Genomic DNA, 23406 nt, shown 5'->3' on the forward strand with positions numbered 1-23406 from the left:
TGTTACTACCCTAACAGGTACGACCAAACAATAGATCCTCCTAAATGCTACACACTGGACCTTTAAGTCATGAGTCCCAGAAAATTCCTATTGCAGCTGATGAAAATAGTCATACTTGTCTAAATGTACGTCACTTTGGACAAATGTGCCTGCTGCTAAATTAATGTAACATAATCTAGTTGATATATTGCTTTGATCTAGGATTGCAACTTAACTTTTGCTTTAGTTCAATTTATCACCAAACAAATTCTACATACAATGCCAATCAAATATTCACAGAGCTTGTTTTGTTTTTCAAAGCCCATAATAATGACTTTGGTATGATGATGCTCACATTTAAAGGGGAACACCCCTAAATAAAGAGTTCTACTATGTTATGGAACCTGTTAAAAGCTATAAGCGCCTGGCTCAAGGACAAACCTTTTGAGCTTTTTCACATCTGGGACCCCTTTCTGACGGGGCCCCGGCCTTTCGGAGTGGTCTCTATGGACTAGAATGGACTGAGATCTGGAGGTGTGCAGAATGCGTTCTGTGCTGAGGTCGGAAGTCGGAAAAGAGGGTCTATATTTATATCATGCTCCTTCATCCTCGTTTGGTTGACCCTTTACAGATCAATAAATATACTCTTAAATTATTAAATTATTCCAATATGTTATATGGCCGACGAGAGTTCAATCAATATATGGGAACATGAGCTCCTCGCTCTCAAACCAGAAAAGTAAGTTTCATCATGTTCAAAGTCTTGAGCTGCTCCATAGACATTGAGTGGGACTGATTTTTTTTTTTTTTAATCTATTTTTATACCTAAATGAGCTTTATACTATTGTAGCATTCTCAGTTGTGAAACAGTAAATGTACCATATACTCAGGAAGTTGTCATGGGTGCTCATCTATAACATCTTCCAATTCATTATTTATAGAGCAGCTCCTCACTTTATACTTGATGATATCACAAATTTGAGTTTTAGCATACTAACTTCTGTATTTTGGAGAGAGTTGTTAATGTCTACTAATATTTTTGAACTGTATCAAAATGGGTGTAGTAGCCTTTTAAGAAGGTGGGATCGGGATTATCAATTATCAAAATGGATGCTAATTGATATTGTGCTGAATAATAGAATAGAATTGTTTCTATAGTAACAGTCTTCATAAAACAAACAATATCACTGTAAAATCAGACAAGTTGATCCGACTTTAAAAAAGATCTAGGAATATAATTTGTATATATTTGTTAACTTTACTTACATTTAGTTGTATTTACTTAATTTTGTGAAGTTATTCCGATTTAAAAATAGCAAGTGAAATAAATGTGTTCTTTCTGCGTGTGGATTTTGTGCATTCAAAATAATCAGGACTACTGACCCCACTCAGTGAGGAACTCGGCAGCATATCTGTAGATGAGGTTCATAATCTCTATGACCACAGCATAGATAATACTGGGGATGAAACACAGTATTCCTGTCCAGAACGTAGGCTCTGCGTCGTGGACCGACAGCGCCCATCCCTCCATCAGGAAGTAGATCATCATGATGTAGAGGGACAAGTAGAGGCAGAGCAGGACGAAGGGCAGGGACACGAGGTAGATGCGCAGCTGCCTCTTGGTGTTGGGGTAGAGCGGCTCCTCACGGCCCGTCACAGGGTTGAACCCGAGGACGCCGTGGAAGCCGGGCCGAGGTTCCTCGAAGGCTTTCTTCCTGCTCAGCGTGCCCCAGCGGTAGGCTAGCGAGGCGCTTCCACGCTTCCATAACTGGTTGGGGGGGAAAGAGTTCGGGCTCTTCGGTTACTCAGCTTTCACTGGAATGTTATTCATTCAAACTACAATGTATCATACTCTATTCATACATTTTTTTTAGGATTTCTTTAATAGTCCCTGAGATTGTTAATTCCACTTCAAGTGACTTGTAATTAGACGCAATTACTGTCCGTACCTCCAGAATAACGGTGCACCAGACCAAGTTGAAGGCAGCAAAGATGACATATTTGTCATAGTCCTCCCAGTCAAACAGGTAGTAAGGCACCCCGATGAGAGCCATGGGCACCAGGGCGAAGGTGAAGTACTCCAGGAAGCCAAAGTAGAGAGCCTGACCCTCGCCATAGTAGTGTCGGATGTCATCTGGGGTTAGAGAATGGAGAAGAAAGTAGCGGGCAAGTCATTTAAAAATATGACAGGAAAAATAAACTGAAGAGAAATAAAAAGAGGAAAAAATATTCGTAAAGGTTGAGAACAACTCTGAGCTGGAAGGCAAATGGGGCTTCATGTAGTAGTCATCATGTAGAGTAACATTCTCTCGTCTACTTACCGAGAGGCTGAAAGGACAGCTTCACTTTTTGGTACCAAGAAAACGACAGCCTCTTTAGCTCCTCCTTTTCGTGGAGAGGAAAGACTTGGATCAGGATTCCCTTGGACAGCAGTCTGCGAACTAGGATGCAAATGAGAAAACAGTCGGCTACTTCCTGTGTTGTCATTTTTTCGTTCAATTTTGCTGCAACCGACTGACTTCAGTGCCATCATTAGGCCTGTCTCAATAATTACGTTATCGACTTATCGTACGCTATCGGGTCAGGACCTTGATAATTGTTTACGTTATCAACTTATTGTACACTACATGGTCACGACCTCCATAATTTTTACGATAACGACTTATAGTAGAATATATGGTCACGACCGCCATCATTTTTTACGTTATCAACTTTGTGTACAATATATGGTCACAACCTTGATCATTTTTACGTTATCGACTTATCCAACGATATATGGACTTGACCTCAATCATTTTTGCTGACCTGGATATTGCCCGTTGGTTTCAAAGCCGCATTGGGATCATTTTGTGTTAAAGCTAAATAACAGTTGGACTTATAAGTAGAATGTTGTTGGAGCAACGCAGGGTGCGCTAGCTAGCTAATGCTAAGTCTTACTTTAAATCGTTAATCAGCACATCCATGTACAGTGCGCACTTCATCGTAACGATGCACTAGAAATGACAGCAGAAGACAAATTATGTGTATAGGTTGTTGGGTGAATCTTTCTTTGCTCAAAGTTTGAATTCTTTGGAGGATGTTTCACTGACTTTTGAGTGACATGAAAACAGCCTCGCTGCATTTTTATCCCTGACTTTTGTTTGTCAGAACTCACTTTCCCAACCACATAAACATGCAGCTTCATTTTCTAAAACAAGGACAGGCAAACAATAGCTGTGAGCCAGCCGATTGTGCACAATGCACTGTCTATACCAATCATTTCCATTGTCTAATACACAACGACTAAATATGAGTACATGAAAGCTCTATCGTGCTATCTGCCATTTCTTGAGTGCATCATTTGTCGAGAATGATTACATTCTGCTTTAACACCATTTGTCAAATAAAAGGCGCTGAATAGAGGCACCCTATCTCCACTGCAAGTTCATTGCTTCCTTATCTCGCTTTGGGATATTTCACGGCATTTGCATATTTATTGTTTCCATACTGCAGTCGCAGGGAGAGTGAGAGAGACAAAGCGAGTGAGGTAGGGAGGCAGCAGTGGAGAGACCGGCTGTGTTCAATCTGCTCTAAAAGGAGAGGCGGAGGCAAAGTAGTGCTGCCTTCTTTTATTGCAACTTCGACATTTCACTACTACTAAGAAACTCTACGTTATACTGGAGGAAAGATGGAGATGGGCCACGATAGCTGCTGAGATAGTAAAAACAGAAGCAAAACAAAAAAAAAACATCCATCTGCCACAGGAAGAAGGAAAAACACAGTTTATGGTAATAAGTATGATTCACTATTCAGAGGCTATTGTTTGTTAATGGTTACCATTAGGGCTGTGTACAACATGTATAATGATTACAATACAATATATTGTGATACTGTTAATAAGGCAGGAAATGAGTCAGCATTTTTGCACTTCCAGTTCCCTCATCTTGAGGTCAACAGGTTTTTTTTGTGTTTTTGGTTAGATGTCTGAAATAAAGTCTGTGGTTAACACAAGCTGAGGAGATTTTAACGTTTTGTTCTACGATATAAAATACGTCAGTAAATACCATACTCTTAACATTTTGAAGCTTTTACGTGTCTTGCGGTTGGCTAACAAGTGGCTAAATGAGACGACTGAACGCCATGTGACCACGGTGTAGGTCGTTAGCTTTTTACTTCTGCCAATAGCATTCATGCTTAAAAAAAAAAAAAATCATAAAAGGGGTGTTCATTTTTTTATTTGATTCATTTCTTAAGACAAAAGGTGTACGTATCACACTTTTGCTGGTCAGAGAGATTATTTTCTTATATTTTGTCAAGGGAACCAGTGAGTTGCTAACTTGTGGGGTTGGCCTACAAAAACACATCATCCCTGCAGCACTCTATACATTTAGAGTGAAGATACTGGTATCATATGAAACTAGAGGACCAAAGGCAACTGGTGCTACCATGTCATGATAGATTGTCAGGAGGAATAAATACTCCTATGTGGGTTTCTGTTCATCTTCATCACAGAAAAAAAGCTGCTCACACAGGTATGTGCTTCCAAACATGTAGAGCATTTGAGCAGCATGTAGGACTTGAGGCACTGTTTTCGGGGATGAAGCTTGGAAACTGTGCAGCGCCCACAGAGTCATACTTTGCCTTTGCGAGTGTCATTATACTGGAGGTCTATCAGCTCCATTTGGAAGTGCACAGGTGCTCTTTCTACGTCAACTACAAACGGATCACTGAGCAGTTCAAATTTAGTTTCCTGAGCTGCAAAGTCGGCGAATCGCCGTGTGCGCCCAGTTTATCAGCAAAATGCGCAGTCAACTTAAATAATTTCTTAAAAATAAATTCTGAAAAATTACGTCACGCTTGTAAGTCGTCTATGTTGAAAATTCTAAGTTGTACTACTGTCATGTTTAATATTTGAATGTCTAAAAAAAAAAAAATTGTCGATGTATGAATTCAGGGACAATCACTGATGTTTTCTTATTTGCACCCAACAGCCTGAAAATATAGAGTAAGTTGGCTCAACTGATTTGACATGTTGGTCCAAATATAGTGTCTGTAGTCTGGAGTTACATGTTGGTCATTAAAAAAACCTGAACATTACTTTCTGCAACATTTTGCTGGTTTAGTACGAGTCTAAAGTGGCTTAAGAACTTAAGGCAAGAAGGTCTGAAACCTGACTGAAACCTAAACGCAGCACCTTGGACCGCTTTGCCATCCTGAACCAATATAGTTATCTTTCTGAGACAGAAGCCTGTCACCTGCAACCCTGCTTTAAATCAGGTTCTATTGAGAATTGAACTGAGTTTTGTCAATTTTGGTAAGAACAAATATTCAGAACTCCTGTTTATTTTAAGGAAAACTCCACACTGTAATTTGAGTACTTCTTACTGGACAGTATCAGGACCAAGTGACCACAGGCTGTAATGCTAATGCTGTATTCACACAGACAAGAAAAGTAGCTAACGCGTAAGACTGAGTATTTTAGAAACTCAAACTAAAGTGTTTACTGTCTCGGTCTTGGGTGTAAACTAAGCGATTTTCCAACAATTACATCATGTTACTGTCTTTAACATGAAGAAGGTGGAAAGGTTGCGTTCTTTAACCGTATTAAAGCTTAAAATAAGGTCCCACCAAGATGTGAACATGTATCACTGGATATATATATATATATACACACACACACACTATATACGGGGTTTAGCAGCATTTTCCAGAACAGAAGCGCGCACCATCCAATCCCCCCAAAAAAATGCAATTCTTGCAGAAATCTCCAAATGTCAAAAGTTTAACTTCTAGATAACAAATAACAGCATGGCTTTTTCTATGGTGTTCCTCAGGGTCTTGGTGTCTTAGTGTGGTATTTTGGAGGGATATTTTATCATTTTTATCAATTCTATGGTTGGTAAAAAAAAAAGAAAAAAAAAAAGTTATATTTAGCACCAAATCTGCAACAAACAAAAGATTGCACCAACAATTTATGAGAAATAAGTAAATACAGAAATGGCCATCAAATACTTCAATCATAATGTTCAAATACTTTTTACACTTTCACAATTTATTAGAGGAAATATCAAGAGGTTAACAGATTATTAAAATGGACAACTTACTTTCTGTCAATCGACTAACCGACTAGAGGTGGGCGATAAGGATGCTATCATTTAAATTGTATGTCTGTCTTTGTCTCGTCCAATCAGCCTATTTTGACAGGGTGAGAGGTGAGTGGACACTCACTGATGGATTTCCCGGGGTAGAGCTTGACCTGGTTGTGTCCTGGTACATGAGTCTCGTCTTTGGCCCGTAATGTGTCCAGCTCGTGTTTGATGATGTACTGACACTCGGCCATGCTGAGGAAGGAGTCTCCGTCCCCTGGGGAGACACGGAAGATCATATCAGACACAAGCAGCAAACACGGAGACGGACACCGCGACATTCACAGCGGAAGGCATGTTCAAACAGCTCAGAGGCTTTCATTGTGAGGCCATTGATTTCAACCTGTGACCAGAGTGTGTCAATCACACTACGTTTCACTTTCCAGCTCTTTTGATAGTGGAGCACTTTGCAAGACTTTAAGAGCTGTGACGATTACAAATCAGCTGCATGCTGGAACACCAGTTGAAATGCAGCAATAATACTGTAATATCAAACAGCCTTTACCTTCACTACTTCAGGGCTGACACAAAGAATTAACTGCATTATTGATTTCTCTGCCGGTTATTTACGGTTTATCACTTCATCAGAGATTGTAAAAAAAAAAAAAAAAAGTCAGTTCACAATGTTTTAAAACAGAGACAACCAGCAAATGGTCAAGTAGGAGATGCCGAAACTGCTGTAGCTACAAACGATGCTAAGAGTGGCAACTGTGAAAACAGTGAAAAAGCTGTGGGCCAGCTCAACAATGTGTTGAAACTCTATAAATCTCTGTAAAGCTGAAAGGAGCTGCAAGTGATAATTCTCTGTATCTGTAAGTTGGAATTTCCCAATTGACCGTTGCCCTTTAAAAATAAATAGAAACTGTGGTAACATCTTTGCCTCCGTGATTAACTAATCCGATCCACTTACTCATTACGTGTGCGGTTGTTGTTGCTACACAACACGTTCATTACAACAACCCAGAAAGCATCTTTTGAGAAATTTAGGGGGAACTCTGAAATGTCGCAATGTTTTGTGCCACTTCTTTTTTGTATACATTTGTATTTTCCTGTAAATGTGTTTCAAACTTGATGTCTCAATGCTAGTGTTTGACTCCTAGTTTTTCATTATGGTAAATGATAAATTCATCCATCCACTGATGTCAGGGGCTACCATGCAAGTAGCCCATTTATACCCCAACGGCAATTTGGGGTTAAGTGTCTTGCCCAAGGACACATTGACATGGACTAGCAGAGCCGGGGATCAAACCACTGATCCTTTGATTGAAGGACAACCCTGCTCCACCAAACAGCCACAGTCTATGTTTTAAGAGCAGCACAGCTGCTTTAAGGAATAAATTCCTGACCGCTGAGCAGGAAATTTGCTACGTTGCTATGTTTTCGGTAAGACCAACATTTGAGAATGGGGGCATGTTCACAATCGTCATGGGACGCAACCAAGCTCTGGTGTGTTTAACACAGTAGCCAATGTTCAAAAGGTCAGTATTAGGGCATATAAATAATCCTTGACCACCCCCTTGTGGACAAATAAAATGGCCTGTAGAGAGGTTTTAGAACATTACTGTTCTTATTTCCTGCCTTTTGAAAAAGTAATTAGCTCCGTGTACAATCCATACAGATGGATATTTTATATCCAGAAATTTCGCATTACTAGTGCAGTGCCCATTTGTGGCATGGATTTTCGGAAGGCGTGCCTGCACGGAGCGACCAATTGCTTGGCTCCCGCTATTGCTGCTTGCAGCGGTGTTGGGTGGTGTGCCCATTCATAGCGCGTGGCCGTTTCAAAGCGGGGCCTTGCTTGGCCTCCGAAAGAGCTGCTTGTCAAGAACCGCTCCTTGCTCCAGGGAAGCGAAGAAGAGTTTGGTTGTGAGGATAGTATATCCAGTACCCAGCAACAAAAGTGAACTGCAGTCAGTTGAAGCAGCTGCAGACTACATGTTGAACTCAGTCCACAGAGCCCTGAAGCCCCGCCCCCGCACAGAGCACTGGCCCTTGTTTATTCAACATTTATTAAAATTGAACGTGTCGGGCGCCCTTGGGTCCCCAACAATAGGGGACGGATGAGCTGTTCTCGAGATATTAGAAGGACACACACACACACACACATATATATGTACAGACAGAGATTCCTTGCTTTATAGTTAGATAGACACTACAGCGGACTATCCCTGAAACAATTTGGCAACAATTTGGCAGTCAAGCCATCTTCTTGGTTTCAAACCTCTTGTGGCATCGTCATTTGATTGTTATTATAAAAATATCAATTACAGCTGCTTTAAGTAAGACTTTATTCCAGAGCAGAAACACTCCCAAGAAAAAAACAACAGCCTCCTCCTGGACTTTACCTTTAAAGTCTTTGAAGTTGTGTTTGTTGGCGCAGGTGAAGCCTCTCATGGATCCATCGTGGAACTCCTTGAAGAGGCCCACATCCTCAGCGCCGGAGAGCAGCCTCTGCCATGTGGCTCCCACCAGGAACATGTTGGGGTTTTCCTTCTCTTGAGCATCGACCCCAGGGCCCAGCTGCTCGACCAGTAGCTCAGCGCCTGGGACAAATGGCAGGGTTATCAGCACTGAATGTGATGGACAACCGGAGAAAAACAAATGAATGTGAACTTCAACACCTCCATTTAGGGCCTGTCACGATCACTTCTTTTTGTCAGATCATAAATTGTTCCAGAGATAATTGCAATAAACGATAATATTGTCATTTAAGACCCTTTAATGCTACTGATGTGATATTAGAACATTAATCATTGGAACTGGAATGTGAAAAGAATATAAGTTGTGTGTAAGTGCATTTTGTTATTTTCTCCAAGCTATCAAGCTGATCGGTAGTCGCGCACGTAAACACAAGCAATATCAAAGTCAGCAAAAAATAGTGGCGGTCATGTCCGTATATCGTACGATAAGTTACAAGCGATTTATATACTGCGATCTGGAACCTCAAGACCCTTACGGGGTCATGACAGCAAAGCTGCTTGGGAAGAAGACAATGGTGAAGAAACTATTGGAGGAGATTTGGAAAGATAGTATAGAACGCATCCATACCTCTTTTCTCTGTATATTAGTACAGTTTCAAGTCCTTCACCGACTGCATTTTTTAAATGCTAGACTAGCTAAGATATCCCTTACAGTAAATCCCAAAAGGTCCTAGTTGCCGCCAAACCCACCTTGGACAACATGTTTTGGACATGTCAGTACCTAAAATGTTTTCTAGAACCCCATTTTTAGTGTGGCAAAGATAGAGGAGTATTAAACTGCCCCCAAGAAAAACACTATTGCTATTGGTCTTGGACCGCCATATCATTCTTCTTAAATGGCAATCACTACAGCCCCCTTCATTCATACGATAGACCAGAGAGAATATGACCTCTCTGAAATCAAGAAAAAAAAAAAAAAAAAAAAAAAGAGTCAGGTATTCAGTCCGTGGGTCCCGAAAAAAAGTTCTATACAACTTGGTCTCCTTTTATAAGACACTTAGAAATGTTGTCTTTTGATTGAGTCAAGCCTTTTATTGCAATAGAAAACTATGGTAACCCGGCGTCTGTCTTCTACCACAAATAGAACGATAAGTTACTAAACATATATACAGTATATACCGTATATGCGACAGGCATACCTCCATTCTGCTGTGTGTCCCGTATCCGGCTCAGCAACCACGCGATGGCCTCCTCCTTGGTGTTCGAGGCGAGCTCCACCACCACCAGAGGAGTGAACCTGGAGCCCACGCCGTCTGTTGACAGCCCCCGCAGCATCTTCCCCTTCTCCCAGGACACCTGATACGCGATCTGGACAAAATGTCCAGTCAGAGAGGGTTTTATACATCGTTTATAAATATTTAAGTATAAAATGTATGATTCATTATCTTAATTAAACTTATAATATAAAATAAAACAATATAAATGCTAAATTATAGAAATTGAAATTGTTGCTTAAGATCAATAAAAACCTGACAAACTAGATCATCAAATGTCCTCCCACATTTCCAGCTTTGAAACTCTTGTTTCAACGTTTTCTGGGACAAGGGGGCGCTAATGTTGCAATTCCCTCATGTTAATAGCCGACAGAGAAAGAAAAGAAAAAAGAAAAAATAACAGAACAGAGCAAAGTCAAAGTAAACATGCTGTACATCTCACCTCTACTTTACACAAGGTGGGCCAAGAGCTGCACCAATACTATGATCTACTGCACGGAGTGACTGGATTTACTCCACACCCAGACACTGTGAAGGGAGGCACCTCACTGACAGAAACAGCTGAGGCAGAAAAAGAGAGGGGGCTGGTGTGGGAGCGACACGACATTAGTGTGGAAAAGCAGCGTTGGAAAGCGCAGACTGCTCCAGTAGAAGTCAGCGTTAGTAACGCTGACTGCTCCAGAGCTAAAACATCTCGGTACTCACCCGGATCTGTGTGTCTGCGAAGGAAATGAGCTCTGTTCCAGCCTCGGGGCTGATCTGTGAACAGTCAGATTAGATTTAGAAACAACATATGACTGTGTGTAGTTTGTTTTTTGGAGTCAGAAGGCTGCTGCGCCCGGTGGACTGGAGTAAGTTAAGAAGTTCCACGTCACAAGCGGCGCTACAGACTTCAGCTGTCGCGCCCACCGACGTGACAGCAGCTCTCGTATCGATGTGGACGTGATGTCGAAATCAATCACGACACGCGCTCACATTTTACTTAAGAAACTGATTTTACAGAGAGATACATTAGCTTTCCCGTGATGCCAATTTTTTTTTTTTACCCTTACACACAGTTGGAAGTAATACTCACATTCATTGTGCCACTCTTCAGTGAGCCGGATAACTATATATACAATGGAGCCATCGGTCATTTATGGAATTTAAATCTAAATTTAAATTACACCCGTGCTTTTTCATGCTATGATAAATCCAATCAACATGATTTACCTTGACTTTGCAAAGTAAGATTTATGTTCACATATGCTAATTATATCATAACCTCCTGTAGCCTATATGGTTTATAGTGAAATAAATAGAAAGCCTGCGTCAGTACATTAGAATATAATAAAAAACGTTGGTGAACTTATTTGTGTTTGTAAAGCCATCAATGACATTGAAACGTTAGCCTAGTACATAATTGAAGTGCTTTATTGAAGAAGACGTACGTACGGTAACGGTTTCACACATCACATGTTAGTGAACCAAAAGCTGTCAGCTCATCCTAAATAATCAGTTAGGTTGTAGATTCTTTTTGCGTTTAGCTCGAAACTTACCAGGTCCTCTCCTCTGCTGAGCAGCAGCAGTGTTTAGGAAATGTTTAGAAAAGCCCCTTCCGGAGTGTCTCACGCTCTGAAGCCGGGTGCACTCGTTTTTAGTTACAGTGTGAGAAAAGAAGCGCCACGATGAGCGGGGACAGAAGAGTCACGAAGGAGGCGTCGAGGAATTGAGCCGTGGAAGGCACCGCTCGGCGGAGTTATCCCGACCAACGAAGCAAACGTCTTAAATCATATCGAGGCTACGTCAGAGTCGCTGGCGCCACGTGACCGCGAGAGAAAAGTATGGCCGAGCAAGCGGTGACAGCAGCGAACAGCGGGTGAGTGTTTTCCTCCGATCCAACTCGCGTCAGTGTTTGTAAAATAGTTAATGTAAGCCATATTCAACGAGTCATATTTAATATGTCGCATACGTGTCTGTGTGACACAGGAAAATACCAGCATGTTGTTGTCATACACCTTCAAAGTTGAATACGTTGTCAAAAGTCAGGCTGAAGTTCAGGTAAACAAACATAAAGGTACATGGTGCCCCGAGGTGTATCCATGCCGTTGGCAGTACTTTGTAGCAGAGACCTCGAAGTTACCAGAGTAACGTCACCACTGATGGTTTAGAAAATATGGCAAGGTTTGAATGTCGTCCCTACAGCGCATTGAATAACGTTACACGCGTCACCGTACTGAAAGCCATCATCAGCTGTGCTGTGACCAGCTATCTCATCGCGGGCACCAAACACTTTTTGTTTCATTTCGTTCTGGCTTCAGGGTTGTCCAGAGAATGATGTCTGTTGTTGGTGCCAACAGTCTGGTCAGCAGCGTGTGGGGCTACGTGGACACCACAATAAAGTAAGTCTGTTGTTGTTTTTGTTGTTGTTTTTTTACCCATCCACATAACGAAGCAGTCATGTGGTGTGGCCCTCTTAATTAAATCACAAGACTGTTTAAGATGCAACATTGTTTCAGATAAGTACCCTCCACTTAGAAATGTGTTTTTGTTGTTGTTGTTGTTGTTGTTGTTGTTGTTGTTGTTGTTGTTAAATATATATCAGACACATGTAAACATTCTTACATTTCTGAAATCATGTCTGCATGGGGTGTGTTACCACACTTACAGTGTCTATCACTCGCTCCTGTAACATTGTTTTAATTAACTAGTTGGTTTATCACGCAATTAGTCTTACTACAGCACTCGCATGATGGACTTTCCAGCAATTGGCAAACAATTTCAGCTATTACAATGTAATAGCTGAAATTAGATCAATTTAATACAACATCCCTGCATTAAATCCTAAGTTTCATAAAGGTTTTAAATAATGCACAGTTTTTTATTATCTCCGCCAGGGCGTAAGGCGGTAGGGAGATCATGCGTTCGCTCAGGTGACAGGTGTTTTCTAATATTTTGGACCATCCCAGTATTTTTAATGAGGGTAGACCAAAAAAAAAAGCCTCTCAACTAACAACTGTAGTGGTCGTGGTGTTACGGCACAATATAAACTACAGACACAATTCTGCACATAAAGAACAATCATCTCACAACATCAAACAAGCCAATACACAATAAAAAATGTACGTGGCGTGTGGACCACTTAAACCTGAAAGTCAAATTTTAAATCGGGATGCAAAATCTCTCAAAAACAACATGAGAAAACCAGCCCGTTCTCACTCCCAACTCATCAAATAAGTCAGCTAGACTGACTGGAGAAAATGGAGTCCCGTATGAGAAGTGTCTGGATCTGGTTGAACTTCTGCTATTTTCTTCATTTGTTTCCTCTGCAGAGACTTTATTTTGAGATCTCCACACATTGTCACACAGGGGTTTCCAAACTCTGTAGCGAGATGACCTAACATGTAAAAAGAACTACTTCATGAAATAGATAATCATCAGTGTTTTTGTCACAGCCTTGCTCTCTCTAATGTCCTGTCCCCTAAACCACACTGCGTAAACAGAGCCTGCCTATGAAGTTAGGGAAGTACCCTCTGTTTACTCACCGAGCAGCTGATGCAGAGATCATCTGACGACAGCTGACCAGAGCAGATTGCTCCTAAACATAATACATGCTCACATTCAGTCCTCATGGATGCTCTTTTTCATAAACTTATGAACTTATTGCCTTATGATGTTATATATCTCGGCTTCGGTCTGAATCCTTTAAGTGTAGTCACCGACTACAGTGACACCATGATGATTGAAGTTGATTTTAATTTTTTTCTGTCCGTGTAGGTGGTGCTGGATCCCCAGCTGGCTGCCGTCATGGTGTCCCACCTCTCAGATCCAGCTGCAAACTGCAGAGGACATGATGCTGCGGTGTAAGGATCAGCTTTTCTAACTTTTAGTTTCCACGGGTGCCTGTCAAAACGTGGGAGCTTTATTCATTGAAAGAGTAAAGATTGCATGGTTCAGCTTAATTTCTACGGTAAACTTTTTTTGTACATACTGGACATCATTTCGGCAGAGACGAGGGCGTGTCACGCATAGCAGTTTGTTGTGTAAGACAAAATATACATTTTCCACTATAAAATACTGTGTGAACAAAATGTTTGTTATAATCACCTAGTTTGTGTAATGTATTCTTTTATTTATTTTTGCTTGGATAAGAAAAATAGGTTTCTTTAGCCATTTTCAAAGTACAAACAAATAGTGAATATTCATTGTTTATCTTAAACAGCACACTTTTAGCCATATTGCCCAGTCCTACCGTCATGCAAAGGTGCTAACTAGAACCATACAGGCTTCTTCAGCTTATAGGTGAGCCCTTTTTGGTTCCTAGAAGAACCTCTTGTAAAGGTTCACAGCGGGTTCTACCGAGAACCCAACTCTTATATAGGCCAAGGGTTTCCCTCAAAAACCCACCTAGGGTTCCTCATTTGGCTCCTAAAGGGGTGGGGCTGATGTGGGGCAGCGCGACCCCCAACATTCATGGTTCACAATCACAGTTTTTGGGAGTGTTTGGGTCTGGAGGGTCTATTAACATCCATGTTTTAAACAATCCTTGAAGGAATCTTTCTTCCAAAAAGGGTTCTTTGGATGAAGCAGGAGGTCAGCCCTTCAGAACGAACCCTTTTGGAACCCTTTTTTCTCTCATGGGCTTAAAAGTACACCAATGCACTGTGGTCTGGGATGGGTCCTGGGTGTAACCAGCATACTCAAACAAGATGCCACAAGACGGTCAAATCGACCAACTAGCGTAAAAAAACACAAATGACATAAGAGTGAGTGAAACAGTGAAACTGTATCTTTGACCTATTTCATTTCTTCCCTTTCAGTTAAAAGAAGAAATCCCACCATTCTTTTGCCGTTCTGTTTTAGCTCTACAACCCTCTCTTTCCCTATTTGCTTTCTTTTCAGGTGTAGAAAGCCCTTTCTCCAAACAGCACGTCCCCGTCTCCAATGGCAACCTGCTGTGGACCCTGACCTTCAGCGGCGACCGCATCAAAGACAAAACCCCCATGGTCCTGCTCCATGGGTTCGGAGGTGGCGTGGGCCTTTGGGCTCAGAACCTGGACGCGCTCTCCCAGCGTCGGCCCGTCTTCGCCGTGGACCTGCTGGGCTTCGGACAGAGCAGCAGGCCCCTGTTCTCCGCGGACGCCCACGAGGCAGAGGACCAGTTTGTGGAGTCTATAGAGCAGTGGAGGGCTAAAGTGGGTCTTGAGTCCATGATACTGCTGGGACACAACCTGGGAGGATTCCTGGCTGTGTCGTACTCTATCAAATACCCTGGCAGGTGGGTTCAGATTATGGGATCCCTCTTATCGTAACGTTGGCTTGTTTTTCATTGAAAAGAGATCTTTTATTCTTCGGTGCTGATCTTGTTGATATGAGACGCATTTGGTGTGATAAGAGTTACACCGTGGGCAAAGCAACGCCGTAGTTCATTTTGAAACATTTATGAGCGACACTGAGTGGTGGAGGACGGAATGTTTTTGTAATATTTCAAATTATGATCAGAATCTCGACCGGAACTTGAGCTTGGCTGTTTTATTAGATTCATCTTACAGGTGAGAGCATTATGGACAAATAAAACCATTGGAATTGTTGCTCCTTAAATTCATTGTTAGATGCACGGGTGGGTGATGGAGACAAAATTATTATAACGGAATTTATGAACATGCATATGACAGAATAAAAGGTCTTGCTAATAGCGAAGAAGCTACAGATAATTTTCCCCTCCAGCTCCGCTCGGCTTTGGCTCATTGTCCGGCACAAAGTTAACGCAGGTTTAATCAGCTAAAGAGGGCCGTGTGAAACGGTCGAAAGTCCACAATAAGTGAGTAAGTGGACCTTGAGTGGAGATTGTTTTGACCAAAGATCCAAGTCGTAATACAGCAGAATTATCCTTTAATCATCACTTAAAGAACAAAAAAGCAGACCCAGCCCAGAAGGAGAAACACGACTCTTAGCTTGAATAATGGTTCTGCCCTCTTAGTGTTAACATGACTGTAGCCGTATAGCCAGCATGTGATTAGGATATAGTTGTAGCGGTGTGCCTGGAAGTGCTGGCGGCCTGCGATAACAGCGGTGTCCTCCGAGCCTCTCTCCTCCCACTAGACTGTATCTCTCCTGAATCATCTCGCCTCGTCGCTTCTCCAGCTCTAAACTTCCAGCAGGCACCCTGGCTCTCCTCTAGGGACGACTGATAAAATGTCCTCAATCTCTTATCACCGCCCTTCATCAGTAATGCTTAAAAAAAAAAAATCCCTCTTCCTGTCCCCTTTTTGTTATCTCAGTGTTTAGCCTTTACGTTCAACTGGGGACATACTGTGTGTCCCTATTAAGGCAGAACTGTGCTCATTGTTCATGCTATGGCTGTTTACTTAAAGGACAACATGATAGCTTACAAATTGAGGGCCTTCAGATCATTTGTGCTGTGTGTATTGTTAAACCATGTGATGCAGTTGTGATCATGGATTTTGGATTGTTTCTTATGAATGGGCAGTGTGTCCCATAGCCTGTATCTAAGAAGTGGACGTAGTCAATGTGACGTCACCCATCGGTCTTTTTGCAACCAGAAGTGACACGAAATGGTGGCGCTAAGTACAATGCTGAAAAATAAATTTTTAGGAGACCAAAAACGTTTACAATTAACTTTCATTCACTGAAAACACGCTGTGAAAGGGTTTTAAGTTCTAAGACAAAACACCGCCGTGACTGCAAATAACTGCTGTTCATTCATTCTTAAAATATACAGTATTTCTGGTTTATGACAACTTATTTTCATAGCTATTGGTTTTGATAGCATTGTATTCACCAAAGTAAATGCTTAGATTTAAGAGCATGACGACATTGCTACAGCAAAGTCAGACAGGCCGAGAAACAGAAGTCTGCTGATGAGACAACCTGTAAACAAACCATGAGTTTAGCTGAATGATCCAAACCACTTTACCTGGAAGTAAAACTGCAAATGGGGATACAAAGTGTCTCGAAAACAACATGAGAAAACCGGCCTGTTCACACTCCCAGTTTGTCAAATTCAGCCGCTTGGTTAGTGGCCCACTTAAACCTATGACACTTGACATGGCCATAGTGATGGTGGGGGTAAAGGAGGTTGTCAGGTGACATAGTATAAAGAGCGAGGAAGTCCCATAGGGTGGACGTATGGGTCAAAAGGACTTTGCTCTTCTCCTGGTTTGCTAAAGAATTTTTACTTCTGTCTGCTCTCTTGCTGTTGTTTGCAATGTTGATGCTGCTAGCCGCCGGCTCAGCCGTCGCCATGTTGAGAGCTGTGTGGAGGATTTCCCTCGATCATATATGTGCTCTGAATTCCTATAGTGTTCATTTAAAAGCTTTAAAATTCAGAAAATTAATGAATATTTGGTAGTTATCATCATGACTGATGTTGGTGAAAAAAACACTTTGGAGGTGAAAAATAATACTAAAATAAACATTAAAATCAATGTTGTTGCTACTCATTGACATATCCCAGACCGTGAAAAAAAAATCCTCTAGCATTTAGTATACAGAAAATAATTACATTTTTGTATTTTTTTTGTTGTTGTTTATAACAATGACATTATGTAAACAACCTACATTTTAAGGGTTATCATTCTGTAAATTAATGCATATTTGGTAGTCATGATCAGGACTGATGTTGGTTAAAACATTTAACTCATTGAAAGTGGAACTTAAAATTAAAGTGTAATTTGGCAGTCAGTCATGTTAAGATATACTTATATGAGGGTCTGTAAAAACAAAACATGAAATAGACCCAAATAGCAGGGGAAGGTGTGTTTAATGTCTTTGTCTCCGGCCTACAGAGTAAAGCACATAGTGCTGGTGGAGCCCTGGGGTTTCCCTGAGATCCCGGACACAGTAGAGGCAGACCGTCCCATCCCGGTGTGGATCAAAGCCCTCGGGGCCATGTTCAGTCCCTTCAACCCGCTGGCTGGCCTGAGACTGGTTGGACCACTCGGTAAATCAATGAGATTAGAGGGAACCCTTAATGATGAAAATTAGAAGAATATGAATACAGGGTTTGTTAAAGAGTAGCAGAGCATCTGTAGCATACAGAGAAGAAATATGAAAATGTATGCAGTACGAATGCATTAAATTAATGAATAATAATGTAATTATGCGGTTGAATCGAGGCTCCGTAAAGAGAAAAGAGGGCATTGTTAATATGGTTTGCTAATGTTATTGTAGCTGTGAGCATCTTCGAGTATTTTTTATACATTTATTTTCTTAGTATAAAGAAAACTACTAATTAAAAACTAGTCACATGATGAGCACATGATGTCTTTGTCCAGACTTTGAGGAGCAGTCAAGTGAAAGCGTTGTTCCGTTTGTGCCCTCTGATCCTCCTCATGTTAGATGTAATGAAGCAGCCCTACTTTCTTAATGGCTACATGCTTGGTTTTGACGCTTGGGCGTGCCCTCTGTGCCCCCTGCAGGGCCTTCTCTGGTCCAGACTCTGAGGCCCGACTTCAAGAGGAAGTTCTCCTCCATGTTTGCTGACAACACGGTGGCAGAGTACATCTACCACCTGAACGTGCAAACCCCCAGGTCAGTCGTCGCCACGGCCGCTCTTCTTGATAACCGCGATGAAAGCAATTTGTTCTTTACCCTCGTCATCTGTTAACGTCATGCCTGAGTTGCTTCTTCTTCTTCTTCTTCTTCGTCGTTACAGTGGGGAAACAGCCTTTAAGAATATGACCGTTAACTACGGCTGGGCTGCGAGGCCAATGCTGCAACGGATGGACCAGCTTCAGCCCAAGATCCCCATCACCATCATCTACGGATCCCGATCCAGCATAGACAGCAACTCGGGCAGAACCATCAAAGAGATGAGGCCACACTCTCGTGTGGAGAGCATAGTAAGTTCAGAGAGAGAGGGGGAGGGGAGTGAATTCATGCACTTTTACCTATTTTTTTTTTTTTAAATTCAGCGTATTTATTTGTACTCTCTTGATGGACTTTATCTGCAAGGATATTATTGAGGGGGAAGCGACTGGAATTTATCAGACTACATAGAAGGTAAATGAGTTTCCCAGTGTTTCCAGGGAAACCAAAACATTTCCTGGGGGAAATACCTGTGCCTGAGTGTTTGATCCTAAGAATATCATATGTGCTGAAACAAAGACGCCTTCAGAAAACCTCACTCAATCTCCCACGTAACTGCCACAGATCTACTGTACTGCTGTGAGACTGTAAATTGCTATTTTTGCTGCTTTCAGCTTTGTACTTTCATGTTTCATGTCATCTTCATGGAAGTTTAAGGGGAGCTAGGCCAATTTTATTTCATTTTTTTTATTTGTATTCATCTGTGTTATACCTATGGTCTAAGACAGTTAAAAAAAATACTTCACCTAACCAACTCTCCCAAATCAAACCAAACTATGGCTAAAATTCAAATTAGAACTGTTCCATAGACAATCAATTGGGACAGATGTTAAAATCAATCTCCCATTTATTGTCTATGGAACAGCTCCATAATTTATACTTGATGAGAGAGAGTAGCTCATGTTCACACATATCGATTGAACTTTCCTTTTCCATTGACTTAAAATATTGGAATTCTTAAAAAGACATATTTTTCATCTTACCTGCAACTACAGTGAAATAGCTCCTACATGAAACTGCTCACAACATGGTCTGTCTTATCTTGGATAACCAGGTCATGAGTTCTGGAAAGGGAAACCGCTGTTTTTTGGCACCTCGAGCGCCACAAGCCGAGTGCCATCTAGTCCCATTATATTGGGGAGAAGGCAGACATCTTTATGGCCGAAATTTGCAAAACTAGGCAAATCACACCAACACAATCTAGATTGTTAAAAATAGCATGACAGGTAAGAGGAAAATTAGGTTTAATTCAGGTGGTGTTCCCCTTTAAATCCTAGAAATAACACTCTAAAATGGCTGCATGCAGTGGTTATTCCTTACTGAACCCACTGACTCAGCACTATTGAGAGGGGGTGAAAAAAACAAGTCGGGGCCTTATGAATAAATAACAGAGAGGGATGCCCAACCATAGCATACAGCTCTTAATGATAAGTATTCTAATTATCACCTATAATAACCTGGAACGTAGAGCGATAAACAGCATCCAAGGGCTTCAGAAGCATTCATGTATAAAATGTCATTCCTATAGAGGAAACCTTGAGCTAAGATTATGTCACCACACGACTATTACCCAGATACAAAAGGAACCTCCATGCTCATAGTAACAATTATCATAGTAACCCCCCCCCCCCCCGCAAGAAAACATATACATTTTTAAAAAGAAGAAGGAGCATTGCTAAGATGTACAAAATAATGTATTTAGAATAAAATAATAATAATCCTAATTCCTTACATTTTCTAAGACCCCCGTTCCCTCCTTCAACTACATGTAATTAAGAATTTGGTTTACAATTGTTTTTCCCCACAAACATGTTTCCAATCTCTTGTGATTTATACTACTGCATAAGAAATCTCCGTACTGTCCTCAGGCAATCAATGGTGATCATATAGGCTTATAAAGCTAACTCTAGCGTCTGTTCTAATAGAGTGCTGCAGTCCTAAAACCCAGAAATGAGTCAGCATTTTCACACTTCGGGCTCCAAATGAGGCTTAATAAAAGATAGACTAAATGTCATCACTAGAACACTAGTCCTCCTTTAGCTTAGTGGTGGCATTGTGAAATGTGAGTTGGGGTGTAGTCTATAGACTAACGTTAGCATTTTACTTCTGCCGATTGCAAATCATAAAAATGGTGTTCATTTGTGAAGATTATTTTGCTGAATAAAACATGTATTATAAACTTATTTTCTACAATAATGCAAAATCAAATGGAAAAATCCCATTTGCTTTTAGTCGGGGGAACCAGTGTGATGCTAACGTCCTGGTCGGCCTACAAAAAACACATTATCCCTGCAGCACTCTATTGGTTGAGACATGTTGAAATCATGCTGTTTAGCAACTACATTGTTGAGTTATTCCTGAACGTTCTATTATTGACGTCCTGTTCTGGATGTTCATGATAGTTTTTACTAAAAATGTTTTAAAATGTCTATCCATCTTCTGTTTTGTAATATCAGTTAAAACTCCTGTCTTTGTATGTTTCCTCCTGTCTTGAATCAGACGATCCGTGGAGCCGGACACTACGTGTACGCCGACCAGCCGGAGGACTTCAACCACAGAGTCTTGCAAGCGTGTGACGAAGTGGACTGAAGCCGAGACGAGCCTTGGATACTGAACTCTGGAGAAAAAGGGGAGCACCAATAACAGACTTAACTGGAAACACAGGATTCCACTTCCTTAAAGCAGGAATATTTTTATATCGTGTAAAAACAAATGTGAATAGACACCAGTTTTTCTGCATGTTTTTGTGAGGAAGCACAATGAGCCTTTCTAATATGATATAATGATATTGTATTTAGTCGCATCTTAAATGATATCGATCTGAAACTGGAAAAAAAGCTCAGTTACAGTGTCAGGTATTTCCTGTATAGAGCTTGTATAGGGCTTGTGGTTTCTCCATACGAGTCTGACGCAGACAGGAAGAGCCCTCTTTAGTACATCACTGCATCAGCACTAGGAAGCAGCTATAGATTTATCTGCAGCCAACAATATTCTCATTTATAGCAGCTGTCCTCTGTGCTTGTTTTTTGGCTTTTTTTTTTATTCCACTACAAAATGTAATTTTAATTGCATTAGTTATGAATGGGAACCTGGATGGTTGTTTTTAAACCTACAAGATTGTTTCACACTCTGAAGCTGGTGCACAGCCCTGTAGGGCCTTTTAGACTGCTGTCTACAAAAAACATCTAAAAACAAACTTTCCCAGATACAGATTAAGCCTGAAAATAATCATTTGATGCATTTTAGAGAAGTGCCAGTTAAAGTTGCTTCTTAATGCTAAACTCAACTGGAGCCTTACATATATGACGCCCCAATGCCTAATATCTACTTACATTGCAGCCTTAAACTTGCATTCTCTCTAATGGCCAGCAGGGGGCGACTCCTCTGGAAGTGTTATTGTATCGAAGTCTATGAAAAAATGACTCTACTTCTCACTTGATTTATTATAGTAAACATTCAGTAAACATTGTAAACATGAGTTTATGGTCTCAATCTCTAGTTTCAAGTCTTTTTCAATACAGCTTGATGTTCATCTAGTAAATTATAGTCCATTTACAGTCAAATAGACATGTGTCTAACAACATTTATATATATATATACACATCCACAAATATTTCAAAGTTTGATATTAGTCATTTGTGTTGTTAATAAATGTTTTGTTTTTTTCTAAAACGAAAGCTAAAAGTTTGAGATGTCCTTTGTCGCTGTGGAGCAACTTTCTAAAGTCTGGACAAATATTGCTTGTTAATGTCATCAGGGTAATCTCAGTTTGCGCATGACAAATTTACAGCAGTTTAGTCAAGATGCATTATGGGAAGTGTAAGACACAGTGATTTTAGTCCCATAATGTGGACTAGAAGTCAGGATTCTTGACCTCTGGTGCATTGGATTTGACCCCTTTTTTGTTCTTTCTCTCTCTCTCTCTCTCTCTCTCTCTCTCTCTCTCTCTCTCTCTCAAGTCACCTAATTTAATAAAAGTGCAATAACAGTAATTGCAGTGTTCCGTTGCATTAAAAAAATCGACGTATGAAAGAAACCAGTGGAAAGTGTGCTCAGCCTCTATATAGGTTCAAAAGAATCTCATACCTGTCTACCTCTTCTGGTGCTACTGTGAGGAATTTTAAGTTTTAAAGCATTCCTAGTGCTGGATATTATGTGTCACAGTGTGGTTACTTGGGAAGTGTTAAACCAAGGAGTGTGGTCATTGAATGTATATTGAGTCTGTGATGGGGGTTTGAGGAATGCCAGGAGGTGTCAATCTGCGGGGGAAGAGGGTAGTTCACTGAGGTGTCTGCCCAGGACAATGGGTCAGGATCCAAGGAGGAGCTCATTGGACTTCAGCCAATTGTGGAGCTGATCGATAGGTTGAGGAATGTAACTCTGGGGGGGCAAAGGAGCTGTTTGTCCCCTGAGAGAATCAGACTTCCTTCGTACCATGGGGCAGATACATCTATCTGTCCTGTGGTATGAACGGGGTCTCATATTTCTTGAAATATTTTACTATCGATAGTGTAATTTGGTTTGTGATTGTTTTGGCTTCTGTTAACAATATTAAATACTTTTGATTTTGACCTGGACCTGCTGACTCCTGCCCTGCTTGCTGATGGAACAAAGAGTGCAAAGGGGGGGGCTGCTGCTTCTTCTCCTCAGTGGCCTTCTTCTCCACTATGGCCTTCTTCCTCTGTTTGAGAAATTTCTGAACATTACAATTTGGTGATCCCGACGTGATTTCTTGGAAGAACTGGGAGAGGGCTGAGGGGACGTGGATCGGTGGACACTTTTCGCGGAGGTGTCCGACAGTCTGCGTCTCTGAGAGATGGCTGCTGGGAGAAGCTGCAGGAGGCCGGTGAAGTATAATAACTTGAAATCTATTGTGATGAGACTAGTTACGGCTAAAGCCGCATTGTGATATTTTATTGTAGTCCAGCAAGAGTACAGCTTAGCTGTGTTAATGGCTTATTGTGTATGGACATAGGTAGCGTGTTGTTGTGTTGTTGAAATTGCGTTGTAAAGGAGATT

General features: G+C 41.1%; 2 protein-coding genes across 7 annotated transcripts in view; one reads left to right on the forward strand and one right to left on the reverse strand.

Moving 5' to 3' along the window:
- ano10a (anoctamin 10a) overlaps positions 1 to 11389 on the reverse strand; it is a 36488-nt gene extending 25099 nt beyond the window's left edge. Inside the window, exons 1-9 of one of the 6 annotated variants that reach the window (XM_068735274.1) lie at positions 11337 to 11389; positions 10504 to 10557; positions 10241 to 10359; positions 9724 to 9892; positions 8450 to 8647; positions 6187 to 6321; positions 2301 to 2420; positions 1929 to 2113; positions 1363 to 1747 (exon numbers count right to left, since the gene is read on the reverse strand). In XM_068735274.1, the coding sequence (XP_068591375.1) occupies positions 1363 to 1747; positions 1929 to 2113; positions 2301 to 2420; positions 6187 to 6321; positions 8450 to 8647; positions 9724 to 9859 (1159 nt within the window). In that variant the 5' untranslated portion in view covers positions 9860 to 9892; positions 10241 to 10359; positions 10504 to 10557; positions 11337 to 11389. Of the gene's footprint in view, positions 1 to 1362; positions 1748 to 1928; positions 2114 to 2300; positions 2421 to 6186; positions 6322 to 8449; positions 8648 to 9723; positions 9893 to 10240; positions 10383 to 10503; positions 10743 to 11336 lie in introns of those variants that run through there. The other 5 variants (XM_068735271.1, XM_068735269.1, XM_068735272.1 and 2 more) reach the window with 5 other exon arrangements.
- Positions 11390 to 11597: 208 nt separating this feature from the next.
- abhd5a (abhydrolase domain containing 5a) lies at positions 11598 to 22958 on the forward strand. The gene is made up of 8 exons (XM_068735984.1): positions 11598 to 11656; positions 12099 to 12179; positions 13555 to 13640; positions 14680 to 15055; positions 17586 to 17740; positions 18219 to 18330; positions 18455 to 18641; positions 20887 to 22958. The coding sequence occupies exons 1-8, from the start codon at positions 11622 to 11624 to the stop codon at positions 20974 to 20976; spliced, it is 1122 nt and encodes a 373-aa protein (XP_068592085.1). The 5' UTR covers positions 11598 to 11621; the 3' UTR covers positions 20977 to 22958.
- Positions 22959 to 23406: the final 448 nt, after the last annotated feature.

The sequence above is a fragment of the Cebidichthys violaceus genome, unplaced genomic scaffold (assembly GCF_023349555.1).
Source record: "Cebidichthys violaceus isolate CVI_PGR_0920_01 unplaced genomic scaffold, fCebVio1.0.p SCAF_7, whole genome shotgun sequence".
NCBI classification, from domain to species: domain Eukaryota; kingdom Metazoa; phylum Chordata; class Actinopteri; order Perciformes; family Stichaeidae; genus Cebidichthys; species Cebidichthys violaceus.